We start from the raw sequence: 22,140 nt of genomic DNA on the forward strand, positions 1-22,140 counted from the left end.
CTTCCGATACACTCCACTCTGGAGCCCAAGCAAGCCCAGCCAGGAGAGTTTGGGGGCCACACCATGGAGGACAGTCCTCCCACAGTTGGCCATCCTTCACACAGACATTGACTGAGCCCCTAATAGGTACCCAGCACTATTCTAAGCACCATACACTGCACAGCCAGCTGAGTCTGCTCTTGTGGAACTCAATTCCAGTGTAGGGGGCAGAAAATAAGCACAGAAACATGTAATATGGTTCTGGTAGTACTGATAGAAAAGAAAGGCAGAAATAGAAGTTCAGGAGTGACCAGGAGAGGAAGAGGTATTTTTGGATATTGGTCAGGGAAGGTCCCCCCGTGGAGGTGACCTAAATGAAGGGAAGGGAATGAGCCATTTGAAGATATGGGGGAAGAGCACAAGAGGTTTTTCTTCAGAGCAAGGGGATGGATTTTGGGGAAGGCTGGCCAGGCGCAGATCAGAGTGAAGGGAGTGGCGGGCAGACAGGGAAAGCAGAGGGTGGGACACCAGGTTCTTTTCCACCAGAAGCTTGAGTTGGGGGAGCTTAAGAAAAGCTCCAGTATCTCACTTCTGTATGGAAACCTCCCTGGGACAACCCTCTGGCCTGTCCTTCAAAGAGGCCTCAGCAGCCTCCCTGGGTTTTTCAGAGGGTCCCAGCCCCCGACTCCATTCTCCCAGGCTTAGCCTTTCCCGGGTCCCCACTGCCTGTCTCATAGGAATTCCATTCCTATGACCCCTACCCCACACTGGGCCCATATCTATAAAGTACCACTCAGGCACCTGGATAAGGAGGCAGGGAGAGCCAGGGAGGAGAGGCTGCCAACTGAGGGAGATGGGGGCAACTCAGTCCCACCCCTGCTTTAGGAAGAGAATGGGAAACAGATCCCTAAGGAGGCAAATGATCCTAACTGGAGTCCAGATGTTCAGTTCCATATTCACATTACTGCTTCCAGTAGCCATGCATGCTAGGAGGAGCTATTCCTGAGTCACTAATGAGGAAACTGAGGCTCAGAGAGGTATAGTCATCTGCCTAATCCAAGCAGCTATTAAGGGGCAGAGCAGGACTTGAACCCAGATCTGACTGCAGAGATGTTTCCACATATATGTGAAGCCTTATAAAAACTAATAAAAACACCTGAAAAGAACCCAAAGCTGATGAAGTTTGCAGCAAAGAAACCCCCACAGGACATGGGATGAGAAAACTTACATCTGAGTCCTTGCCCTGCCACTTCCTGACTATGTGGCCCTGGGCAAGTTAAACTTCTCTCTGACATGGTAAGACTTAACAAGAGAATAACAATACTCAAAAGCACCCAGGAGCCATGTCTTGTTCATGGCTGTATCTCAGGGCCACAAGGAGTGGCTGGCTCTCAGGATTTGTTGACTAAGTGGTTGTGGTGGCATAAGAAAGGGGATAATGTATGTGAAAGTGTAAAGTGCTGTTCAGATGTGAGGGGTGTTTTATTATTGCTTAATGACAACAGCAGAGTTATGGAGAAGTCAATGGCTTGGGTAGATCGATGTTCTTCCTTTTCCTCCCAGCTGCAGTGAGAGGTGCAAGAGGAGTGACTATGAGATGGCAGAAGCCTCAAGAAACACAGGAGGACTTCCCTGGCTGACGCTCTTGGGCACACAGCAGCCAGGAGAAGCTACTGGAGTCTCCCCTCGACCTCCCCCAAGAAGAGTGGGGAGAGACCTCAGCCAGGAGAGTGAGGAGCAAAGCATTAGAGAGAGGGTGAATTCAGTGTGGGCTCAATGCTGGATCCTTTGACCAACTTGCTGTGTCAGTCAGTCAGGGCCCACCTCATCTCTCTGAGCAGGTTTTCTCCTCTGTCAAGCAGGAACAAAAATAGCACCCACTTCTCAGCAATGTTTTGAGGACTGAGAAGACAGTAGATGTGAAGGGGTGAGACAGTGGCTGGCCTGTAGGACATGGGTTCCCTTTCCTCAGAGCACAAGGTAAAACCAGCCTGGGGAGCCTGACTCCATGACCCCTCTGGTGACAAAAAGAGTCCTGGCAGAAGGCACCAGGAAGGGACTCAGATGGAACTGGGTTCCGACCACACGTGGTTCTTAGATCATCAGGGAAAGGGGAGCTGAGGTTGAAGCCTGCAGTGCTGAGTGGGGGCCCAAGGCCACAGGAAATTTGGCATCCATGTGAAGTTCCCCCAAAGCTGAAGAGAACTGTCTTTAAACTGCAGGTGTGTGCAATAAAGCCAGCAGGGTGGGTGTGGGACCAGCGCCAGAGTCTCGAGAGAGTGGTGTAAAGTGAAAGAGGTGATGGTGGCAGGCCCTAGAGCAAGCCCTGGCAGGGCAGGCACCGTGGCACAGTCATTGCACCCTTCTGTGGCCCAACTAGGGGTCGTGCACAGAAGAAATGTTTACAGGGTCTGGGGCAGACGTTGGACAAGGGTAAAGTGGGAGCATGAAATGCAGTGAGGGGTGATGCCCCTCTAGTTTGGGCAACAAGCCAAATCAAGCAGGTTTCAGAATGGGCTTGAAAGCTAAAGAAACTGCAGGGAATGATACAAGAACCCTTTCGTGGATGCCTCCTCTGTGCAGGTCCTGTATCTCCATTAGCTCACTTAATCCTCCAGGGGTGGGAGGATTAGACTTTATTTTCCTCCATTTCACTGTTGACGAAACAGAGACAAAGAGATGTGAATTGACTTACCCAAGTGTTTCCTGCTAGAGGGTGTGGTAGGCAAGGGCTTCTAAATCTTGGTCAAGATGACAGAAAAAAGAGAAACTCACTCTGAGCTAACCTGAGGCACAATAACCTTGCTGCACAACCTCTAAGTTGAGTTCAGCACTGAAATCCTCTCTGTGTGCCTGACTTCAGTGGCCGTGTTGAGGGGTGAAAGATGTGCAGGAATGACTTGAGAAGTGGGAAAAGGAAGGGCTTTAAGAACACAGCTTTCTACAAGAAAAACCCTGGAGGGTCCTTTCTAGACTTTGGAGATGAAACACCTCAGCTCAAGCTCCTGTCATGCCTTAAACTCAAGGTACGTCACCTCTCTAAGGCCCCTTCCTCACCTGTAAAGTGAGGAGATAATCCCCACCTTGCAGTGGTGTGGAGCCTTGAAGGAGAAAGCCACTAGATCAGATATGAAAGGCTCAGTAAGCAGGAAAGGGCTGCATGGGTGTGAGCCAGTGGCCACATGGCATCTTCTGCTGCTCCTGCTCTTGACAGCCTTGAATAGGCACGAGACAGGAACCCAGCGCTGAACTTACCAGCTCAGAGCTGTTTGAGGGGCAGCGCAAGCCTTCTTGGGGGCAGCTGGGGGCTCCTTCCCGTTGCTGCAACCCTAGAGACCCAATGGAGTCCATGTGGTTCCACGGTGGGGGGTGACCTCCTATGGGAGAAAAGGGTTCCCGGGTGAACCACGTACTCCACAGGTTGTGATGAACCTTGGAGGCTGTGATGCAGACCCTTAACTTTCATCCTTCTGAAGGGGACCAGGAAGGAAGATGTGGGCAGAGCTCAGAATCTCTGACCATCAAAATCCTTTAGTAAACAACCAGAAAGCCCTCATTTTCCAGAGCATGTACAACAAAAGAGCACTGGGAAGGCTGATTTCTAATCCCAATGCCATTCATTCAGTCATTCATTCACATTTACCAGTCCCTAATGCCTAATGTGCCACATGCTAGGGTACAGACGAAGGAGACCTAGGCCACACCCTCAGGGACCTCACAGCTTTACCAATAATCACAGTATGACTGACACAGGCAGTGACAGAGATGGACTTGCTGCTGTACTTGGGAGTTCAGGGATATGCTAAAGGTTTGGAGCAAAGGCTGTGAGGTAAGGAGGGGCCAAAGACCTGCTGGAGAAGCAAGCAGGCTGGCTTGGCACCTTCATGCCAAGTTAAGGTGTGTAAATTTCATGCTGAAGAGAGAAGTGGACAGGGATGGATCTGTGCTTCAGAAAGGGGTTCCACTAATGCCATGACTTTGGGCAAATCATTTATGATTTCTTTGCGTTTCAGTTTCTTCATCTGTAAAAAACAGAAGATAATATCTACCTTCACAAGGCTGTCATCAGAATTAAATAGAGTAACAACAGGGAAAATGCTTTGGGAACTGTAATGTGCAACATAAACGTCAGGGTGGGTTTTGGAAGGTGGGGTGATGCTGAGCTGAAAGAGCCCTGTGCTCATAGCTGAGGATGCAGCTCCTCACAAAGCAGCCACACCAGGTCTCTCCATCCCAAGGCCTACTTTATTTTCATCTACATATAAATAAAATGGGGACCAGGAAGTTTCCAAAGGAGCCTTCAATGATTCAGGTGCCCTGCAGGGGTTGAAGAAAAGGGAAATGCAACGGAGGGCCCAAGATGAGCAGAAGGCATCTGGCTACTGAATTACTCCCTCTCCTCCTTTAACAGCAAAACTTCAGGAAAGCTACCTTCCCACCTCTGCAACCCCTCCCCACCTGCCACTCCCCTCATGTCCATGAATTTGCCCTCCCCATGGCCACCTATGATGTCCTGACTGCCCAATACCAGCCTTTTCCTCAGTCCCCATGCTTTCACCCTCTCTCAGGCATGCAAAGCCATGAGAATTCTCCTCACTGCAAAATTCTCTTCTCCCTTGGCTGCGACGGGTCAGTCTTCCCTGGGCCTCCTTCCTGAGTCTCTCATTGTCTTCATCAATAACTCCTTTGCTCCTCTCCTCTTAAACAATGGGGGTCCCCAGTTTCTGGCCATAGTCTTCTTCTCCACAATCCCTCTTTATCTCACTCATCCCCAAGGTTTGATTAAAACCTGTGTGAAGGTTCCCAAATCTACCCCTGTCCTGAGCCAAATCCCAAATTCCAATGGTCTGTTAGCATCTCTGGATGCTAGAGAAGCCTCCTCAAACTCAACGGTCAAAGCCACATTCATTTCCTCCTTCACTTTTCCCCACGAAATTTTTCTCATCCTTCACCTTGGCTGGAGGCATTCATGTTGCCGCTATACATCCCTGACCCTCACTTCCTCTATGCAGTAAGTTCTCAGGCTGAAAGAGCTGAGAGCGGAAAGAGCTCCCATGTGTCTCCACCTCCCAGTTCCCACAGCCACTGTCCTAGACCTTCCACCCATCTGATTATTCCAACAGCCTCCTAATTGATATTTGTGCTCCCATGTGCCCATCTCGCCACCTTACCCACACCAAACATGTTACCAGAGTGACTGTGCAAAAATAGATTTTATCATGTCATTCTCCACAATGTGAAGTAAGCCGTCACACTGTGATGGCTTCTACTGCAGGAAAAAAAAAGTCCCAAACACTTTGTGACTTTGCAACCCCCTCACACTGTCCTCAACCCAAACTTCCTCACTTGCTACTCCCCTTCATATTCCAGCCACATTGACTATGAGCTTCATCCTGTCTCCTGCTGTCCAGCCTTCGTTCACAGCCTTCCCTGGAATTGCTGTCTGAGTCATCTCTGCTTCTTCAATGCCCAGCACAGGGCTTGGCATAGGTAGGTGCTAGTACAGCTTTGAAAAATTGAGAGGTGGGGAGCTCTTATTCAGAGAACCAAGAAATCAGTTTCCAAAAAATCTCCCCAAAGTCACATATACCTACACTCAGTTTCTGTCACATCTGTCAAACATGTTCCATATATGTTTTGAGGATAAAATGGGATAACTGAGGCAATTAATTACCTTTGGGAAGGGCCTAGGGCTACACACATGGTGAGATTTCACTCTCCTTTAGAGGCCCAGCTAGCTCAATCACTCATTCACTCTTATTCATTTCTTCTATTCAACATTTATTCAGCACTTCTACATACCAGAGACTGTGAAGCTTCCCCCAAGTAACCCCAGTATTTACACTCCCAGTAAATGTATTCATTTCTGTCTCTTCCAGCTGAGAGTTCCTGTGGGGAGGGACATGTCTCCCATGTCACTAGATCCCCAGAACCCAGCCCAGGGTCTGGGGATGTTTGAATAACTGTGGGCCTCTTGGCTTAATTAGGCTGAATCAGCTACATGGAACGAGCCTTCCTTCTGAAAGGTAACCCAGGACTTCTGCCGAGGATAGGAACCACTATCAAGGACCAACCAGCTTAGCCTTTCCAGCCTCCACTCATCCAGAATGGACTATGCAGGAGAGATGAGGCTAAGGAAGGGGCTAGAGCTGAGGCAGGCAGGAATTAGAGGAGAATCTTACCTGGGAGAAGCTGCAGTTGGTCACTCTCCTCAGACCTGGGCTCTTCTCGCTCAATGAGATGTCCCACTGAACTGCTCTGTACTCAAAAGTGAAACTCACGAGCCATCTGACTTATAATGTCACCAAGCCCCACCCTCTCACTAGACACCAGCTCATTCAGGAAGGTGCACTTCCCTCTGAGTCTGCCCTAAGAGACCAGGTTAGGCAGGGCCATGGTGCAAACTTAAGCAAGATCGCCACAGGAAGTTGGGAGTCCTGAAGTGGGTCAAGGAGCCTGGGATATCCCCTCTGCAATGCTGGGAGCTCCATCCATTTTACAAACACTCAGAGTCCGCAGTGGTTCACCCCTGGAAAGGAGCTAGAAAAGCATAGCCTGGGAAATACGTAGTCCAATGGACAACTTTCCAAAATGTGTAACGACTTACTAAATGAACAAGAGGCGATGTGGGAGCACAAGAGGAAGAGGCTAACTCTGCCCCAGAGTGGGCAGAAGTTGAGGAAGCTGAGCCCTGAAGGAAGAGTGGCAGTATGTCCTTGCATGTACAAAATTGTGGAGCATAAGGCACCTTCATGGAATTGGGGTACAGCTCCAAGGACCTCAAGAGGATACATGTAGGTGAGGACACATGGTGGGAGAGGAGGCAGCCAGGCTGTGGAGTTCAGCCTTTAGTCTATAGGCCAAGGAGGAAGAGTAGGTTCACACCATGGGGCTTCTCTACTAGAAGGGGAAGAGGAATCTCAGCTGCAGCGGGGCTGTTGGCCACCAAGCTGGTTTCCCTGAACTAGTCTTCTTGAATGTACAGAAAGTTGGGGTAACACTGTGCCGCCCATTGCTGTGGTCTAAATACTTTTGTTCCCCTCCCACCTAATTCTTATGTTGAAAACCTAATGCCCAAGGTGATGGTATTAAGAAGTGGGGTCTTTGGGAGGTGATTAGGTCATAAGGGTGGAGCCCTAATGAATGGGATTAGTACCCTCATCAGAGGCCCCAGACGGCTCCCTTGCCTCTTCTGCCATGTGAGGATACAAGAAGTTGGCGGTCTGCAACGTGGAAGAGGGCCTTCATCTGACCATCTGGCCAGGCTGACACCCTGACCTCAGACATCCAGCCTCTGTAACTGTGAGAAATACATTTCTATTGTTTATAAGCCACTCAGTCTGTGGTACTTTTTAATTGCAGCCCAAATGGACTAAGATACTCGCCATGGCAGGAGACTAGACACGCTGCACCAATTTTCATTCCAGGGAAATTGGTGAGCAGATACTTTAAAACTCCAGGCTACCTCATCAACAGTAACCCTACCGTTAACCATAAACAGTACTCTGCCTCCACATGACACCAGGATGGAGACCAGGGATGATGGCTGTTGAATCAGTTTTGGCATAACTGGGCCTGGAAACATGCCACATATCAGCCCTTCTGCACAGTTCACTGTGTAGCAATCAGGCATGTAGGCTCTGAGATTGGGAATGGGGGTGGGGAGGATAGACTGGCCATCATTCAAAACAGCATCCTGCCTAGCCTGGGGCTCCAGTCTCTCTCAACTTCTTAGTGGGGAGAGAATATAGAACTGAATGTGAATGTGATTCATGCTGACAGTCAGTTTGCAGTCTCCTGAGCCAGGGTGAGGATACACCCCTGACAAGCATAGCCAGGGCTCTTTGTCTGTGTTTCTAGAAACCTATGTCTATTTCCCCAGCAGCAGGGATCCCAACACCCTAGGCAGAGTGTCAGGGAAGGTCTGTGTCAGGGCCTATGGAAGGAGGAGGCAGTCTGGGCTTGAGATCTGTGAACAACTATGACAGCCGTACTGTAGCAGAGGCACAGCAAGGATCAGCAGTTCTCTTCAGACACCAGATGGCCATTGACCAAAAAAGGGAAGGACAAGTCCTCACAAGGTTCCGCATAGCCCCTTAGTGCCAATCTCCAGCTGTCCAGGAGGAACTAAGGAATGGCGAGAGGCAGTCAGCTGGGGGAAAGGTGGGTTGTAGCCCAGGTACCACGACTGGGATGAGAGCCAGGCCCTCCCTCCGATGTGCTCACAGGCTTGCTTCTCACAGCTCACAGTGCCCCACGGCCAGGCACACAGGCCCCAATAAGATTCCTGCTATTCCCTTCATGCCCTTTTACTCCAATGTGCCTTGCAGCTCTCCTATACCCATCAAGCTGCTTCTTACTGTTTTTTGTTTATGTTGATCTGTCTGGAATGACTCTCCCTTTGCGCTCTCCAGCCTTTTCACCTAACTTTTCCTTATCCTTTACACCTCAGACATCGCCAGTGCTGGGAACCTTCCTAGACAAGTTCCTCCTGGCCCTAATCCCAGCCGAGTAGCAGCCTGTCTATTGATCCCATAGTGTCTTGATCTTGTATCATTGCATAAACTACAGTCTATTAAAAGAATCTGTTTGTCTCCCCCCACTGTACTATGGGCTCCCAAAGAATGATTCTTATTTATCTTTGGAGCTCCAGGGCCCAGTTCTATATCTAACATGGGATAGATATCAGTTAATTTTTGTTAAATTGAAGAGCCCTCCCACAACCTCAATAGTCCAGGGTTTTTGAAACTGAGAGGAAGTAAGTAACCTCTTCCTGCCTTCCTGGTACATACAGCTTCAGCAGCCTTTCCACTCTGGGTTTATACATTCTTCCATCTTCCCACTTGGTACTACCATCTACTTACTTACCTGCCTTCCCCTCACCCCCATTCCCATCTTCTAAATCAACTTAGGGCCAAAGCTTCTCTGCCTCACAGGTGAGAATAAGCCCACCCAAACTTAGAATTTCCATTGAGTTTTGTGACTCAAGTGGGAAGTAGGAGGTAGTATGGTATAGTAGACAGAATCAGCACTGGTGTCAGACAGACCTGGGTTTGAATCCCATCTCAGTTACCAGTTGTATGACCTAGGTGAATTCCTTCACTTCTCTGAGCCTCAGTTTTCCATGTATAAAACATGGAGACTAATGCCTTAGGTTGGGCTCCTCCAGAAGCAGACCTAATTTGAGTGCAAAAGGTTTAATTGGGAAGCAATCAGGCCAGGATTAGGATTAGGGCAATGCATGTGAAGTGCCTAGCTATAAAATGTAGAGAATCCCTCTTAGGTTTACACAAGTGTCAACGCTGCCTTTACATGAACCCAAGAGTGAGGGCCCCTCACCCTAGTCCCAGCCCTAATCCAGGAAGCACTGACAGGGGAGTTGGAAGTGAGATAGGAAGGGAAGGAAGCCAATAGAGCATACATAATTAAGCTGCTGCGGGGAGCCACTGAGGCTCAATCCCACAGGGGAACTCTGGGAGACAGATAGAATGCATCCACCTAAGGAGAGGAAGCTGGAGAATTTATCCTCCAACTTCCATCTTTTACTGGCTGATGGCTGCCTCAGGGGCCCTCACTCCCTGGCACTCCCAGCCTGTGCCACACACTAGCCTAGAGAAGTGCTAAGGCAGAGAGTTACAGGTTCTTGCAATAGGACCCTGCGGGTATGTAATAGAACAGTGAGTGCCCAGGGGAAATGGGCAAGGCACAGCCTCTGCTAGAGGGCTGTTGTAAGGATGAAATGAAATAACACAACCACAGTGCCTAACACAGAAGTTACCTTCTCTTTCCCAATTTATCACAATAGCTTGTGAAATTCTTGGAGCTTCCCAGCTCTTCATGAGTTGACAACACCATCAGAACAGCTGCTTCCCATCTTTTGGAAGAAGCAAAACAAAAACAAGAAACAAAACCCCAAAACCCAGGGGTCCTAGGCAAGCTCTAAACACCCGAGCTTGCTGTGGAAGGCTGGTGCTTGATGGAACTAAGGTAGTCGAACTGTATCCTCTCACATCTGCTCTTCACCTCTCTCTGGCTTTTCCTCCTCTCACTGTAACACTACTTATGACATACAAAACTAGCATCACATTGAGTAACGAATGCTGCCATTCACTCACCTTCTATGAGACAGATACTGTGCTTTTACCCACATTATCTTACTCCTTAGAACCCTGTAAGATTTTTCCCATTTTATAGAAAAGGAAACTAGGTCTCACAGAGGTTAACTTGTATCAGAAGCAGGGGTTCAGACTCAGGTTGATGTCATACTCTTTTCACTGACTTTGTCTCTTCACTGTCTTACTAAGGCCCCTCCCACAAAACCATTGGTATTGGGAGAATAAGACAAATGAGCAGCTTTTACCAAAGATAGAGGTGGGAGGGCCTGGGGAGATGGCTGTTTCCCCCTGACTCCACATTAGTTAATAAATAAGCTGACCAGTACTAGTCCTGCTGATCCACACCCTCCTCCAACAATTTGCCACTGATCCATGTTCTAGGGAGACTGCTCAATTTTAAGTTAAATAATTCACTTTCTAGAATCAGCCCTTTATCTTTTCTTATCTTCAGGCAGAGAGATAAACATACTATTCCCTGTTTATGGAACTTTACCTCCAATAAATTGCCATTTACTGAGAGAAAACTAGTGAGAGTTAAACTGATGGGCCAAATTATTTCTCAGAAGGAAAACAGGAAAATAATCAATACTAGAGTCAAAATACAGCATTTTCATTAGGACTGATGAGGCAGGGCACTGTGGTCTCATTTCCATGGACAAAAAGTGGTTTTATTTGTTACTCTGAACCTTTGTTTCCTCATCTGAAAACTGGGGAGGATAATACCTACCTCATTAAGGTTGCTGTGAGGACTAAATGAAGCTACACATTGCCTGAACCATAGCAATTGCTCAAAAAATAACAGCAATATTAATGTGATGCTGGCCACAATGTCAGTGCCATCCAACACCAAGACATGGTGAGCCTGCCATCCTGCCTTTTTCAAACTCAAAGAGCTTGTGTGCAAAGGCAGCTAGGCAGGAAACAATGCATTAAAGGCTTGTGCTGTGCCTTACATCTAGCTATCTCTGAACTCCTCAGTCCAACACACACTTCATGTTTGTTTTAAAATAAAGGAAAAGATTTTGGACTTGGTAAATCAGAAGTTAGGAGAATGTGAGTGGTGCCCTGTTTATCTTGTCCCAGGATCCTTTCCTGGTCAGCAGCCACCTCATACCATCTCCCACTACACCTTCAAATCAACTTGGGCCAAAGCTAGCTTTCTCAACATCCTTGTTTGGTCATCTCCCTCAGGCAGTTGCTTCTGCCATTCAACATCCTCTCATCTTTGAGGTCTGCCTGTGCACTGAGGATAGACCACATCTCTGCTCTTCACTGGAAGGTCCTGGGTAATGTGGTCGAGAATGTGCACTCCTCTACTAATGAACTGAAATAGAAGTTATTTCCTGTTGCTGCTATGACCTCTGATGGCAAGAGAACCAATCTCAGTTTTAGCAGATGAATATGCAAGGCATCCCCACTGGTTAATCTAGGAAGAAAAAGTAATTGTATAGGAACTAATAACTTAGAGTTCACTTACGAACTCCTGGCAAGAATTGTCAGACATATCCCTCAAAGGTCCTATGCTCTGGCTGAGAATTCTTAACTGGGTGAGGCAGCAAGATGAGATGACAAATCACTGAATGTTAAGGACAGCAGAACAGAAGTAGAATTCAATGCCCTGGCACCTTCCAGAATGATGTCAGAGAAAGTCAAAAGAGTAACCACACAGTGTTCAGAACTGTGCACTACACATTTTGTGAATATAGGCAGTATGTCAGAGACCGGTAATGGAATTCATTCCAAAACATGCAATTTATGAGTCTGAGAACTAGCTCCATAATTAAAATATCCCTCCCCTAAGCCCAGAGAAAAAAAGGAAAATCTCCATCTTATTGAAATAAGATTTCATACAAACATAGATAAATATATTTAAATTTTCTTTTTAACCATAAGTGAATTCAAACAGACTGTTATAAAACAGAATACTACACACAGTTGTCTGTATAGGTCATAGAAAACATAAAAACCAGAACACTGAGTGGGTGCTGGTGGTAGAAACTGCAGCACCAAAACTTGTATAACAATGAACTGGAGACCACTAAGGCTTAATGAACATGGCCCACCCCTATTGCTAATGGTTTTGTCAACCTTTGGACCCTAGAAATTCAGGATTTCCTCCTTTTTCCTCTGCCTGCTTTGGTCCGTGTCCGGCTACTTGACCGGACAGTAAGCTGCTTTTTAAAGTCCACTAAGCAATCTGTGGTTTCTGAAATAGAAACAAAAGACTTGATGGGAGACTCATTTAAGTCGAGATGTGCAGGGGAACTCTGCATCTCTCTGCTGCAACCTGCCTCTTCTACCCCTGGTGAAGGCACCCTAGAGAGAAGGAGAAAAAAATCAGAATTCAATATACCTACTAATAAGCACTAAGTATGTGTACCAGGGGTATTTACATATACTATTAGTTCATGTAATCTTTGGAATAATCCAATCAGATAAGTACTATCATTTCCCTTTCACAGATGAGGACACTGGGTAAATCATATACCCAAAGCCACACAGTTGGGCAGTAAAGAAATGAGGATTCAGACCCAAATTCCCAAGCTGCTTGAATTTTAAGTCAGAAGACAAGGGTTGGGTGGGGATAGAGAGGCAAAGAGGAGTAAGACAGCTTTTCCTCTGCTTGTTCAGACACCATGAATGAACTGAGGTAGTTATCCAATTCTCAGCCCATATATATGGCAGGCACAGAGTTATACAGAGAGCAGTCACACAGTTCCACAGTTTTCTACTTCAACAGTTTGAATATCACACTATACACAGAACATAGGACCAGGGCTGTACTTCTCTAGAACTGCTGTCAGCCACACTTCAATGCACACCCCAATTCACCTGAAGGCTCCTGTTTCTGAAAACTTGGTCTTTATCTCTGCATCTGTGATAGGACAGAAAAAGTAATAATGTTGTTAGTGGTGTTGTAATCGTAACACTTTTCACTGATCGTGTGCTTCCTATGTTCTGGGCACTGCTCTTCATCAGGCTTAACCAGGTAGCTCAGATCCCCAATCCCCAGACCAATGGAATGTGAGCATTAGCATCCAACAGGCTTACCTGCAAAAGTACAGAGGTAAACACTTTTGAATGAATAACCACTGAATAAATCTACTTCAAATCTGGACTTGAGGAACAAGGAGTTGCCAAGGGAAATCTGCTACCTGAAGAGATTCACAACCTACTGACCTAAAGGCAGCAGGCTATGGGGCTCAGAGAGGCTGCCTTTTTATAGTCATCATAAGGCACAACAGATTTGCTTGCTGGGAATGAACTATTAGAACTAGATGGGAAGCAAATCTCACCAGACCTAAGCAAAAGTTCCTCTTCCACCTACATCTAGTAAATTTTAACAATAGCAACTATTAACAACAACAACAGTAATAATAGCAGCTAACATTTATCAAGAGCCTACTTACATCAGGGAATATGTGTGGAACTTTACTAGATATAATCCTTTCAATCTATGAAGCTGGTATTACTAACTCTATGCAATGCTCTTAAACAATCCACTCTACTCCTCCTTAAATATTAGGCAGAGAGACAGAATTACTTCCTACAGTACCTCAGGAGCAGAGGTTGAGACACTATGCTAAAGGTAACATGAATGATGCACAAAACATTAGGAGATGACAGTAATGACTAGTTTTCAATGCCTATTCCTTTAGGAGGTACTTAGGGCTTGTACCACATTCCCCTCTGATTTGGAAATGTTTTTTCCCCAGTTCAAAAGGCAAGTAGAAAGTTCAAGCTTTATAGAGGCTGAAACAAAACACATGATAAATAAGACAGAGTATTTCATCTTTCTTAGGGAGAGATGACCTAGACCAAGTCTCAAAGGCTGGCTGACTGGGTCAAATGTGCAACCACATAACTCTAGCAAAAAGTCAGGGGAGTTGGTAGTGGCTATTTTTACTAGAAGGCCTCAGGCAGAAGCTCATAAAACTGGTCCTGGGATCCTCACCTGTGTTCTTGTACTCAGACTGTTCCAAGAGACTGAGGAGTCGGCCTTCACTGAAGCCTTTTTCCTGTGACAGAGAAAAATAGATGAAAGGGTTACACACAGAGTCTAAAACACAACTTCCTTAGCCCAGATCACACTTATCTCCAGGAGAGAAGAGGTGTAGGGGTACAGCTGTAGGAAAGTCTTTTGCTTTCTAATAAACGAGGGTACACAGTAAAAAAGCAAATATGATTAAAAGAATACGTCTTTATGCGAAGAATATATCTAAGAACAGATACCAGAGTCAAGGCAAATTATTCCACCAAGATCGTATTAGAGAACAGTAACCTTTGACCTATGATAGATTTGGAGAGATTTAACATAGAAAATAACAGTTTCAAGTTAGCTTCTAGAGGCAGCGATGACAGAGAAAAAACTAGCTCTATGGTATAAGCACATACCCGTAAGCCGTAACTCCAAATTACCACCTAAACGTCACCCCATTCATATAAGGAAAAGATAATTTCCCCTGATTCTTCATACTTTTCTTCATATTTTTTTTCATCATGACAGATAATGGCTTCTCCATCTTAGTGTTCAGTGACTGCTATGTCAGTAAGCCTTGGATATGGAGCTGCTGCTTTATCTTTGATCTCTAAGCCAAGACTTGCTCTTCCTGATCTCTAATCACAAAGCCCAGAAAGCACATCTTCCCAGTGACCAGAACCAGATCCTACAGTTTCCTAATAAGGCTAGGCACATGAGGTGTTCAACAGAGTTGACTGTATGTTCCTGGCAGTGGGTATACAACTGGATATACTTTCTGGAAAGTAATCTGGCAGTATGTTTCAAGAGTTTTTAATGTTTATACCCATTGCCCTAAGAGCTCCACTTCAGGAAATCTATTCTAAGGAAATAATCAGTGGTACAAAGACTGATTAATGGTTTTTTTTGTTTTTGTTTTTTATTTATTTATGCTTGCATTGGGTCTTCGTTGCTGCGTGTGGGCTTTTTCCTAGGCTTCATGGCATGTGGGATCTTCCCGGACCAGGGTTTGAACCCGTGACCCCTGCATTAGCAGGTGGATTCTTAACCACTGCGCCACCAGGGAAGCCCTGATTAATGTTTTAAACACAGTGTTATAATACAGAAGAACTGGAAAACAATCTGAATGTCCAATAATACGAGAATGGTTGACTGTGTGATACAAACATTAAGAGTAATTTAAAAAACAGTTTAAAAATAAACACAGGAAGGTGTTTATGTTACAACTGTAAGTGTATATATACATATGCACATACAAGTATACGTATGTACACATATGTGTATATGTACATATATAATATGGTGTCAATTACATTAAAATGCATTAAAAGAAGACTAGAATAAAATAGGCCAAAATACTAGAAGATGTCATCTTTGAGTAACTAACTTATGGATGATAATTTCCCTATTCTTCATACTTTTTTTTGAACTTCCCATATTTTCTACAATGAGTATATATTACTTTTTAATTAAAAGAAAAAATAATTGTAAAAAGCACAAATCCTATTTCAAGATAAACAGAAGAAGAAGGAAGGAGGGAGGAAAAAAGTCCAGAACAGAACTGTGGAGGGTTAGGTAACCTTTCCTAAAACACTCCACACATACCTTTGGGTTCCTCAGCCGTTGTGGATGCTTCCCCTCCACAGCTGAGCATACTCTATCACTCTCTTCAGGTCCATCTTCTTGGTCACCTCTTGCTAGCTGGAGACAGGACTCTACATGACACTGATACTCTCTGAATGGGACTAGGGATTTACAGAGATAACACTTCTCATTCCTAGCCAATCAGAAGAAAGAAAAGGCAGTTTTAAGATTTGCTTTTGCCTCTATGCTCCTAGATACGTCTCAAATTGTGTTTTTATGTCTTAAAGTTATTCCGTGAAGAAGACGTGTCAACCAAAGCAGATTCACTCAGCAGGATCGCCAATAAAACTAACCCAATGCCAATCAAAAGGACTGAGTGATTAGTGGTTTTCCCTGGCTGTTTCTCTTACCCTGCTGTTGTGGCAGTGGGATGATAATGAAATCAGCTCTTCTAACTATCTCAAACAATGCTAATTGCTCTCCAGACTTCAGTCAAACTCTTCTCAAATTAAGTGTAATCGTTTTCTTCAAAGGGAAGTTAAAATTTAGACAGAAAAGGGAACACCAAGAGCATTAAATCAAAATGACATTTTTACTACGGCAGATGAACTTGTCTGATTAGTATATCAAGTCCGTCTATATGCTGACTTCCTTACTTCTACAACCTGCAACATCCACTAGGAAGTTACTAAAACCATGTGGTTCTGCCAGAGGCTTTTGCACAACTTCATATATACAGTTATTTTTATCTTTTTATAATCGTAGAGTTTGTGGAAAGAGAGGAAATTGTGTCCCTGAGGTAAGGTTTATTAGGCATCAGTAAAAATGGAATCACTGGAGACAAAAGAAGAAAATGAACATTTATGAAGTATTTTCTCTGTGGTGAGAACTGGTACAAGGCCCTTTAAACACAATTTCTCAATTAACTGGTGGGCCCTATTAGGAAGGTATTATTCTCCTCGAAGTCCTATAGCTAATAACTGTCAGAAGCCAGGTCTGCCTGACTCGTAAAATCATCTTAGTTTTAAGAAGCTAAAGAAAACTTTCCAAAGCTTCTCCTTCTGGCCATTGCTATTCGGTTACTACAGAAAGATTTAGATTGTCTTTAAGGAAAAATTTCTCTGGGAGGGTCTTTAAAATAGGAGAAATAAGTCTCTCAAGTAATTAATCATTAGAGAGAATACAAGTAAAACTCTGACTTATGAGAAAAGCTACACTAGTGTACCTTTCAAGGTTTATTAATTAATGTAAAAAGCATTTATTAACCCCCTACTACATGAGAGACAGCAGCACTGTAAAAGAAGTATAAGTTTTTGAGTCGGGTAGACTTTGCCAGCTCTGGCCACACGATCTTAACCAGTTACGTATAATTTCTCTTCAGTTTCTATATTTCTAAAAAAGAAAGAATACTACCTTATCAGCATTTGTGATAGTTACAAAGTAAATAAACCACCCAGCACAGCGGCTGGCACATAATATTAAGAGCTCAACAAACAGGTATTATTGTTATTGCTGTCTCACACACATTTTATTAGATGCCGGAGATATAAACATGAATGAAGGCAAGTATCTGCCTTCAAGTAACTCACAGACTAGCCACGGAGACAGAAATATCAAAAACGAAAGGAAAACAATTACTGCAATAGTGTGATGAATACAGTCCTAGAAAAATGACTGCATGACAGCAGGATTCCAAAAGGAGCAAGTGGAGCTCTGCTCAAATCGATTAGGGAAGGCAGCCATGAAATTTAGGATCTAAGATAAGATCTGTGTTTCAAAGATAAATGTTTCTAATGACTAACTGCTCTAATGTACTGTTGGTGATGTCTTTACTTTCAGGAGGCAGCACTTATACTTGACCCACCCCTTGCCCCTGCCTCCCTTTGTAATGAATGTGCTTTCTTAGTCAAGCTGCAATCCACAACCCAAGGAAGTCTTCAATATTGCCCAACTTCTTGCAACTCAACTTCTGTACCATTACATTGCAAAATAGCACACGGCTTCCCCAAAGCACCAAACACCAATATGCAAATTCAAAGAAAACAGAAAGCTAAGAGCAATGTGGAAGTGGAGTGGGTGGCAGGGTCTTTTCAGAGTAACAAAAAGGGATACAGAGGCCACCCACCTATGCTGACATAAACTGGGAATATGAAAAAGAAATAAAGCAACAAAGTGATTGCCAGGCCGAAGAAACCCAGGGTAAGAGAGAAATTGGTCTCTTATTCGGTCTAAGTGATGGTATGTGTTAATAAGCAAGAACTCCGTAAACACAGTATACCTACTTGTCAATGTCTAGGGAAATCTGAGCAGCTGTCCCACTGTCACTCTTGCTCTTTCTCTTAGCCTCTTTTTGTCTCCGAGTCAACACTTTCAACAACAACAAAAAAGAAACAAAACAAAAAAAGAAAAACTGTTAGTTGGCAGTAGACTCTAAATATAAAAGACAAAATGTACTTGAAGAAGAAAAGTTTAAAATCCTATTCCACTGGGAGAGGTGACTGGGAAACCTCTGCCTTTCTAGTACAGAGAATATTACTTGCATAATATGGACTGAAACTGCCAGCAGCAAGATATTCCCATATTTGCTAATGAGATCTATTTTTCCTCTACTTGCCATTAGATCTAAAGATCTAGTCCACACCAAGAAAGGTTTTTGTGTACTATCCTAACTTGCAGCACTAGGGGGAAGGATTTATACTTTCCCATTGAAAACTCTTTGTGACACATATACTCCAATAAGATGCTTTATGATATATAGCAATGACAGCTACATCTGAGTGCCCACATTAGCTCCAATCTTTACAAAACTGAAAAGTGTTCCATTTACAAGTGAGAAAATGAGAGCTCAGAACAGTTAACACAACCAGTCTTTTCCACTACAGTAGGACCACCTCCTAATTCTAGTGGGTATAGACAACTTTAGTCCAAGTGGCATACAAATACTTTTCTCATAGCAAAAGGTGTCTGTTTATCAAATCATACTCTCTTAAAGGGTCTTGGAAGTTAATTAACCAACTGTTTTCCAGTCTTCATTCCTTGGAGTTAACAAGAAGAACTGTGACCATCTCACTTCAAATATTGCCTTTGTCCCTCCTGACACTTGACATCCCCATGACAGAGAATTTAGAAAGCTTATCAGTTCACAAAATAATTTAGGTTGTGAAGCATTTACCTAGACCAGGGGTTAGCAAAATTTTTCTGTACAGGACCAGGCAGTAAATATTTTAGGCTTGGAAGGCGATATGTCATATCGCCTTAACTATCATAACTACTCAACTCTGCATTATAGCAGGAAGGCAGCCATAGACAACATTATAAATAACTGGGTGTGGTATGTTCCAATAAAACTTTATAGAATCAGATGTCTGACTACATTTGACTCCTGGCTGGCCATAGTTTACCTATCCTTCTAGTCCAACCTCCCATTCATATAAATGCCTCTATAAGCAACCCTGACAAGTGATTAAACAGTCTCAACTATATCCATTCACTGAGGAGAATTCACTTCCTCCTAGGTAAACCCATTCTACCGCTACACAACAATTCTGGCTTAATCTACACTTACTAGGGGCTGTATGAATAAGTTTACCCCCTTTTCCACAAGTCAGCTCTTTGAACACTTAACAAGCTACATTACAATCTTGGTTTTACTCAGTTGTCTGACCCACTAAAATGTAACCACCTTCAAAACAGGTACTATATCCAGTCATTAAGCCAATCACTAATAAGACTTGGACTGCAGAACCTTTGAGGGCCTAGGGTAGCTCTAATCCTTTTAATGATCCTCTGGAGATTGGTATTATTATTCTGCCCTATTTTAAACGTATGAAAACAAACTCAAAGGAATTGACTTTGCCAAGCTATCACAACTAGTCAGAAGAACCCAGAACAGTCTAGATCTGTCTGATTCCTATACCCATGTTTTACCTTCCTAGTTAACCTCCTCTACATACACCCCAATTTGTCAGTCTTCTATGTGTGGCACCCCAAAATGGACCCAATATTCCAACAAGCAGTCTGACCAGTAAAGAGAACACAAGAACCACAAGTTGCTTTGTCTGGACTCATATTCTACTAATTCAGTCAAGGCTGTGTTTACTTTATTGACAATCCTGGTATTCTACTGGCTTAAACTGAGAGTAAAGGCAATTAAGATCTATCCCCTACCCTTCCAAATCATCTTCAAAAATGTTATCAAGACAGGTCTCCTAATTCTTTACTTGGGTAACTAAGTTGTTGGGTATGTTTCCCCTTTAACAGGACTTTATATTTATCCCTATTCTTTTCAGTTGAACATTCCAGTCAGTTGAGATCATGTGAAGTCTTGATTCTGTCATCTGATGTTATTAGCTCTCCCAGCTTTGTGTCATCTGCATATATGATAAGCATGCTTTCTACATGTTCATCCAAGTCACTGGGGAAAAATGACTGTTAATGATACGGCCAAGGACACAGAAAACTGTGGCATGTTACCAGAGAAGCCTGTCTTCCCCTAGTCCAAATTTCCTTTAAATACTTAATCAAGCAAATGTTTATTGATAATCTTCAATGTGTAAGTTTGGGGAGATATAGGAAATTATGAGGCATGGTTCTTGCTCTTAAGGAGCTTACAATTTACTAAGGGAGACAGCACATACATTCAAATAACTATAATACAAGGTGTAAAGAGATACATATAATAAAACATGATCATACACAGAAGCAACTATTAATATTGTCTTATCTCTAGGGAGGATGACAGGGACACCTGGGGACTAGAAGAGGAGGCAGGCATATTTTTCACTATACAGTTTTCTGTACTACTGAATTAAAAATTAAAAGGGCGGGCTTCCCTGGTGGCGCCGTGGTTGAGAGTCTGCCTGCCAACACAGGGTACACGGGTTCGTGCCCCGGTCCAGGAAGATCCCACATGCCATGGAGCGGCTGGGCCCGTGAGCCATGGCCGCTGAGCCTGCGCATCCGGAGCCTGTGCTCCGCAACGGGAGAGGCCACAACAGTGAGAGGCCCACGTATCACAAAAAAAAAAAAAAAAATTAAAAGGGCTAGTATTTACCTGAAGAAAATAAAACGCTAATTCGAAAAGATATATGTGCCACAAGTTCATTGCAGCATTATTTACAATAGCCAAGATATGGAAGCAACCTAGGAATCCATCAACAGATGAATGGATAAAGAAGAGGTAATATATATATATGTGTGTGTGTATATATATATATGTGTGTGTGTGTGTGTGTGTATATATATACATCTATACACACACACACACACACACACACACACACACGCAATGGAATATTACTCAGGCATAAAAAAAAAGAAATCTTGCCATTTGCAACAACATAGATGGACCTAGAGGGTATTATACAAAGTGAAATAAGTCAGACAAAGACAAATACTATATGATTTCACTTATATGTGGAATATAAAAAGCAAAACAAATGAACAAACATAACAAAACAGAAAGAGTTGTAAATACGGAGAACAAACTGGTAGTTGCCAGGGAGGTGGGGGGTGGTGGCTGTGGGGGGAGGAGAGAGATAGGTGAGGGAGATTAAGAAGCACAAACTTCCAGTTAAAAAACAGATGAATCACGGGTACGAAAAAAAAAATTTAAAGGGAGAAAAAGAGATCAGGTTACAGCAAGGTCTTAGGCACAAGTTAGAGTAGATGATCTATTTCTAAGGTTCCCTCCAACCCAGAGATGTTATAAATAAAACTAAAGTACTGCAGGAGAAAAACATCCTGGACATACTTGTATAACCACCTTCAAAATCCACCTCCTATTCTATTCTATCAGCCAGCCCACATTTCTCCATCTTATGTACAAGGACTTTATGAGAGATTTTATCAAGTGCCTTGCTGAAATCAATTCTTAAAATGTTTGCATCTCTGATTACAGAAACCTCTAAAGGTTTCTCTCTCTTTCTATTTATTACCCATCGTGACTACGAAGTATTTTTCCCAAAAGAAATACTTGGAAACCACTCCACAAACAGGGCTGGAAAAGGAATTAATTGCTTATAGCACTTTATATATACCTCTGCACCTAGCACATTTCTGTTATTTGTTTATATGTCAGTCTCCTTTCTACATCACACAACCTTCTGAATTCAGAGATTCTGGGTTTTGTCTTGATCTCTTCACCATCCCCAGCAGAGTCTAGCATAGATTAGATGCTAATAAATACTTGTGAATTTAAATCATAGCAATGGATTCACAGGAAAAAGGGGCTCTTGTTTTATGAGAACCTTCTCTGTGCCAGGGACTTAAAAAACATAATCTCTAATCCTTACAATAGTCCTGGCAAGGCATATATCACTAACTCTATTTTACAGATGATGAAATAAACTGACCAAGATCACAAAGCTAAAATAACAAAGAAACATGGCACCGGAAGTGCAATATGAGCTTTACTTTAAAGTAATATATGTTCTTCTATAAGAGCAGGCTGCTCTCCTGGGAAATAAGAGGGTAAAGGGAAAG

General features: G+C 43.7%; 2 protein-coding genes across 3 annotated transcripts in view; both read right to left on the bottom strand.

Annotated features, from left to right (window-relative positions):
- The window catches only part of HK3 (hexokinase 3), a 14,891-nt gene extending 11,541 nt beyond the window's left edge, over nt 1–3,350 (bottom strand). Inside the window, exon 1 of the mRNA XM_007463078.1 lies at nt 3,235–3,350. Coding sequence (XP_007463140.1) covers nt 3,235–3,330 — 96 coding nt within the window. The 5' untranslated portion in view covers nt 3,331–3,350. The remainder of the gene's footprint in view (nt 1–3,234) is intronic.
- Nucleotides 3,351–11,911: 8,561 nt separating this feature from the next.
- Nucleotides 11,912–22,140, bottom strand: part of UIMC1 (ubiquitin interaction motif containing 1) — a 179,318-nt gene continuing 169,089 nt past the window's right edge. Inside the window, exons 11-15 of one of the 2 annotated variants that reach the window (XM_007463080.1) lie at nt 17,940–18,024; nt 15,679–15,850; nt 14,050–14,113; nt 12,927–12,969; nt 11,912–12,410 (exon numbers count right to left, since the gene is read on the bottom strand). In XM_007463080.1, coding sequence (XP_007463142.1) covers nt 12,200–12,410; nt 12,927–12,969; nt 14,050–14,113; nt 15,679–15,850; nt 17,940–18,024 — 575 coding nt within the window. In that variant the 3' untranslated portion in view covers nt 11,912–12,199. The remainder of the gene's footprint in view (nt 12,411–12,926; nt 12,970–14,049; nt 14,114–15,678; nt 15,851–17,939; nt 18,025–22,140) is intronic. The other variant, XM_007463079.1, reaches the window with a different exon arrangement.

This window comes from Lipotes vexillifer, unplaced genomic scaffold, assembly GCF_000442215.2.
Source record: "Lipotes vexillifer unplaced genomic scaffold, Lipotes_vexillifer_v1.1 scaffold514, whole genome shotgun sequence".
Lineage (NCBI taxonomy): Eukaryota > Metazoa > Chordata > Mammalia > Artiodactyla > Lipotidae > Lipotes > Lipotes vexillifer.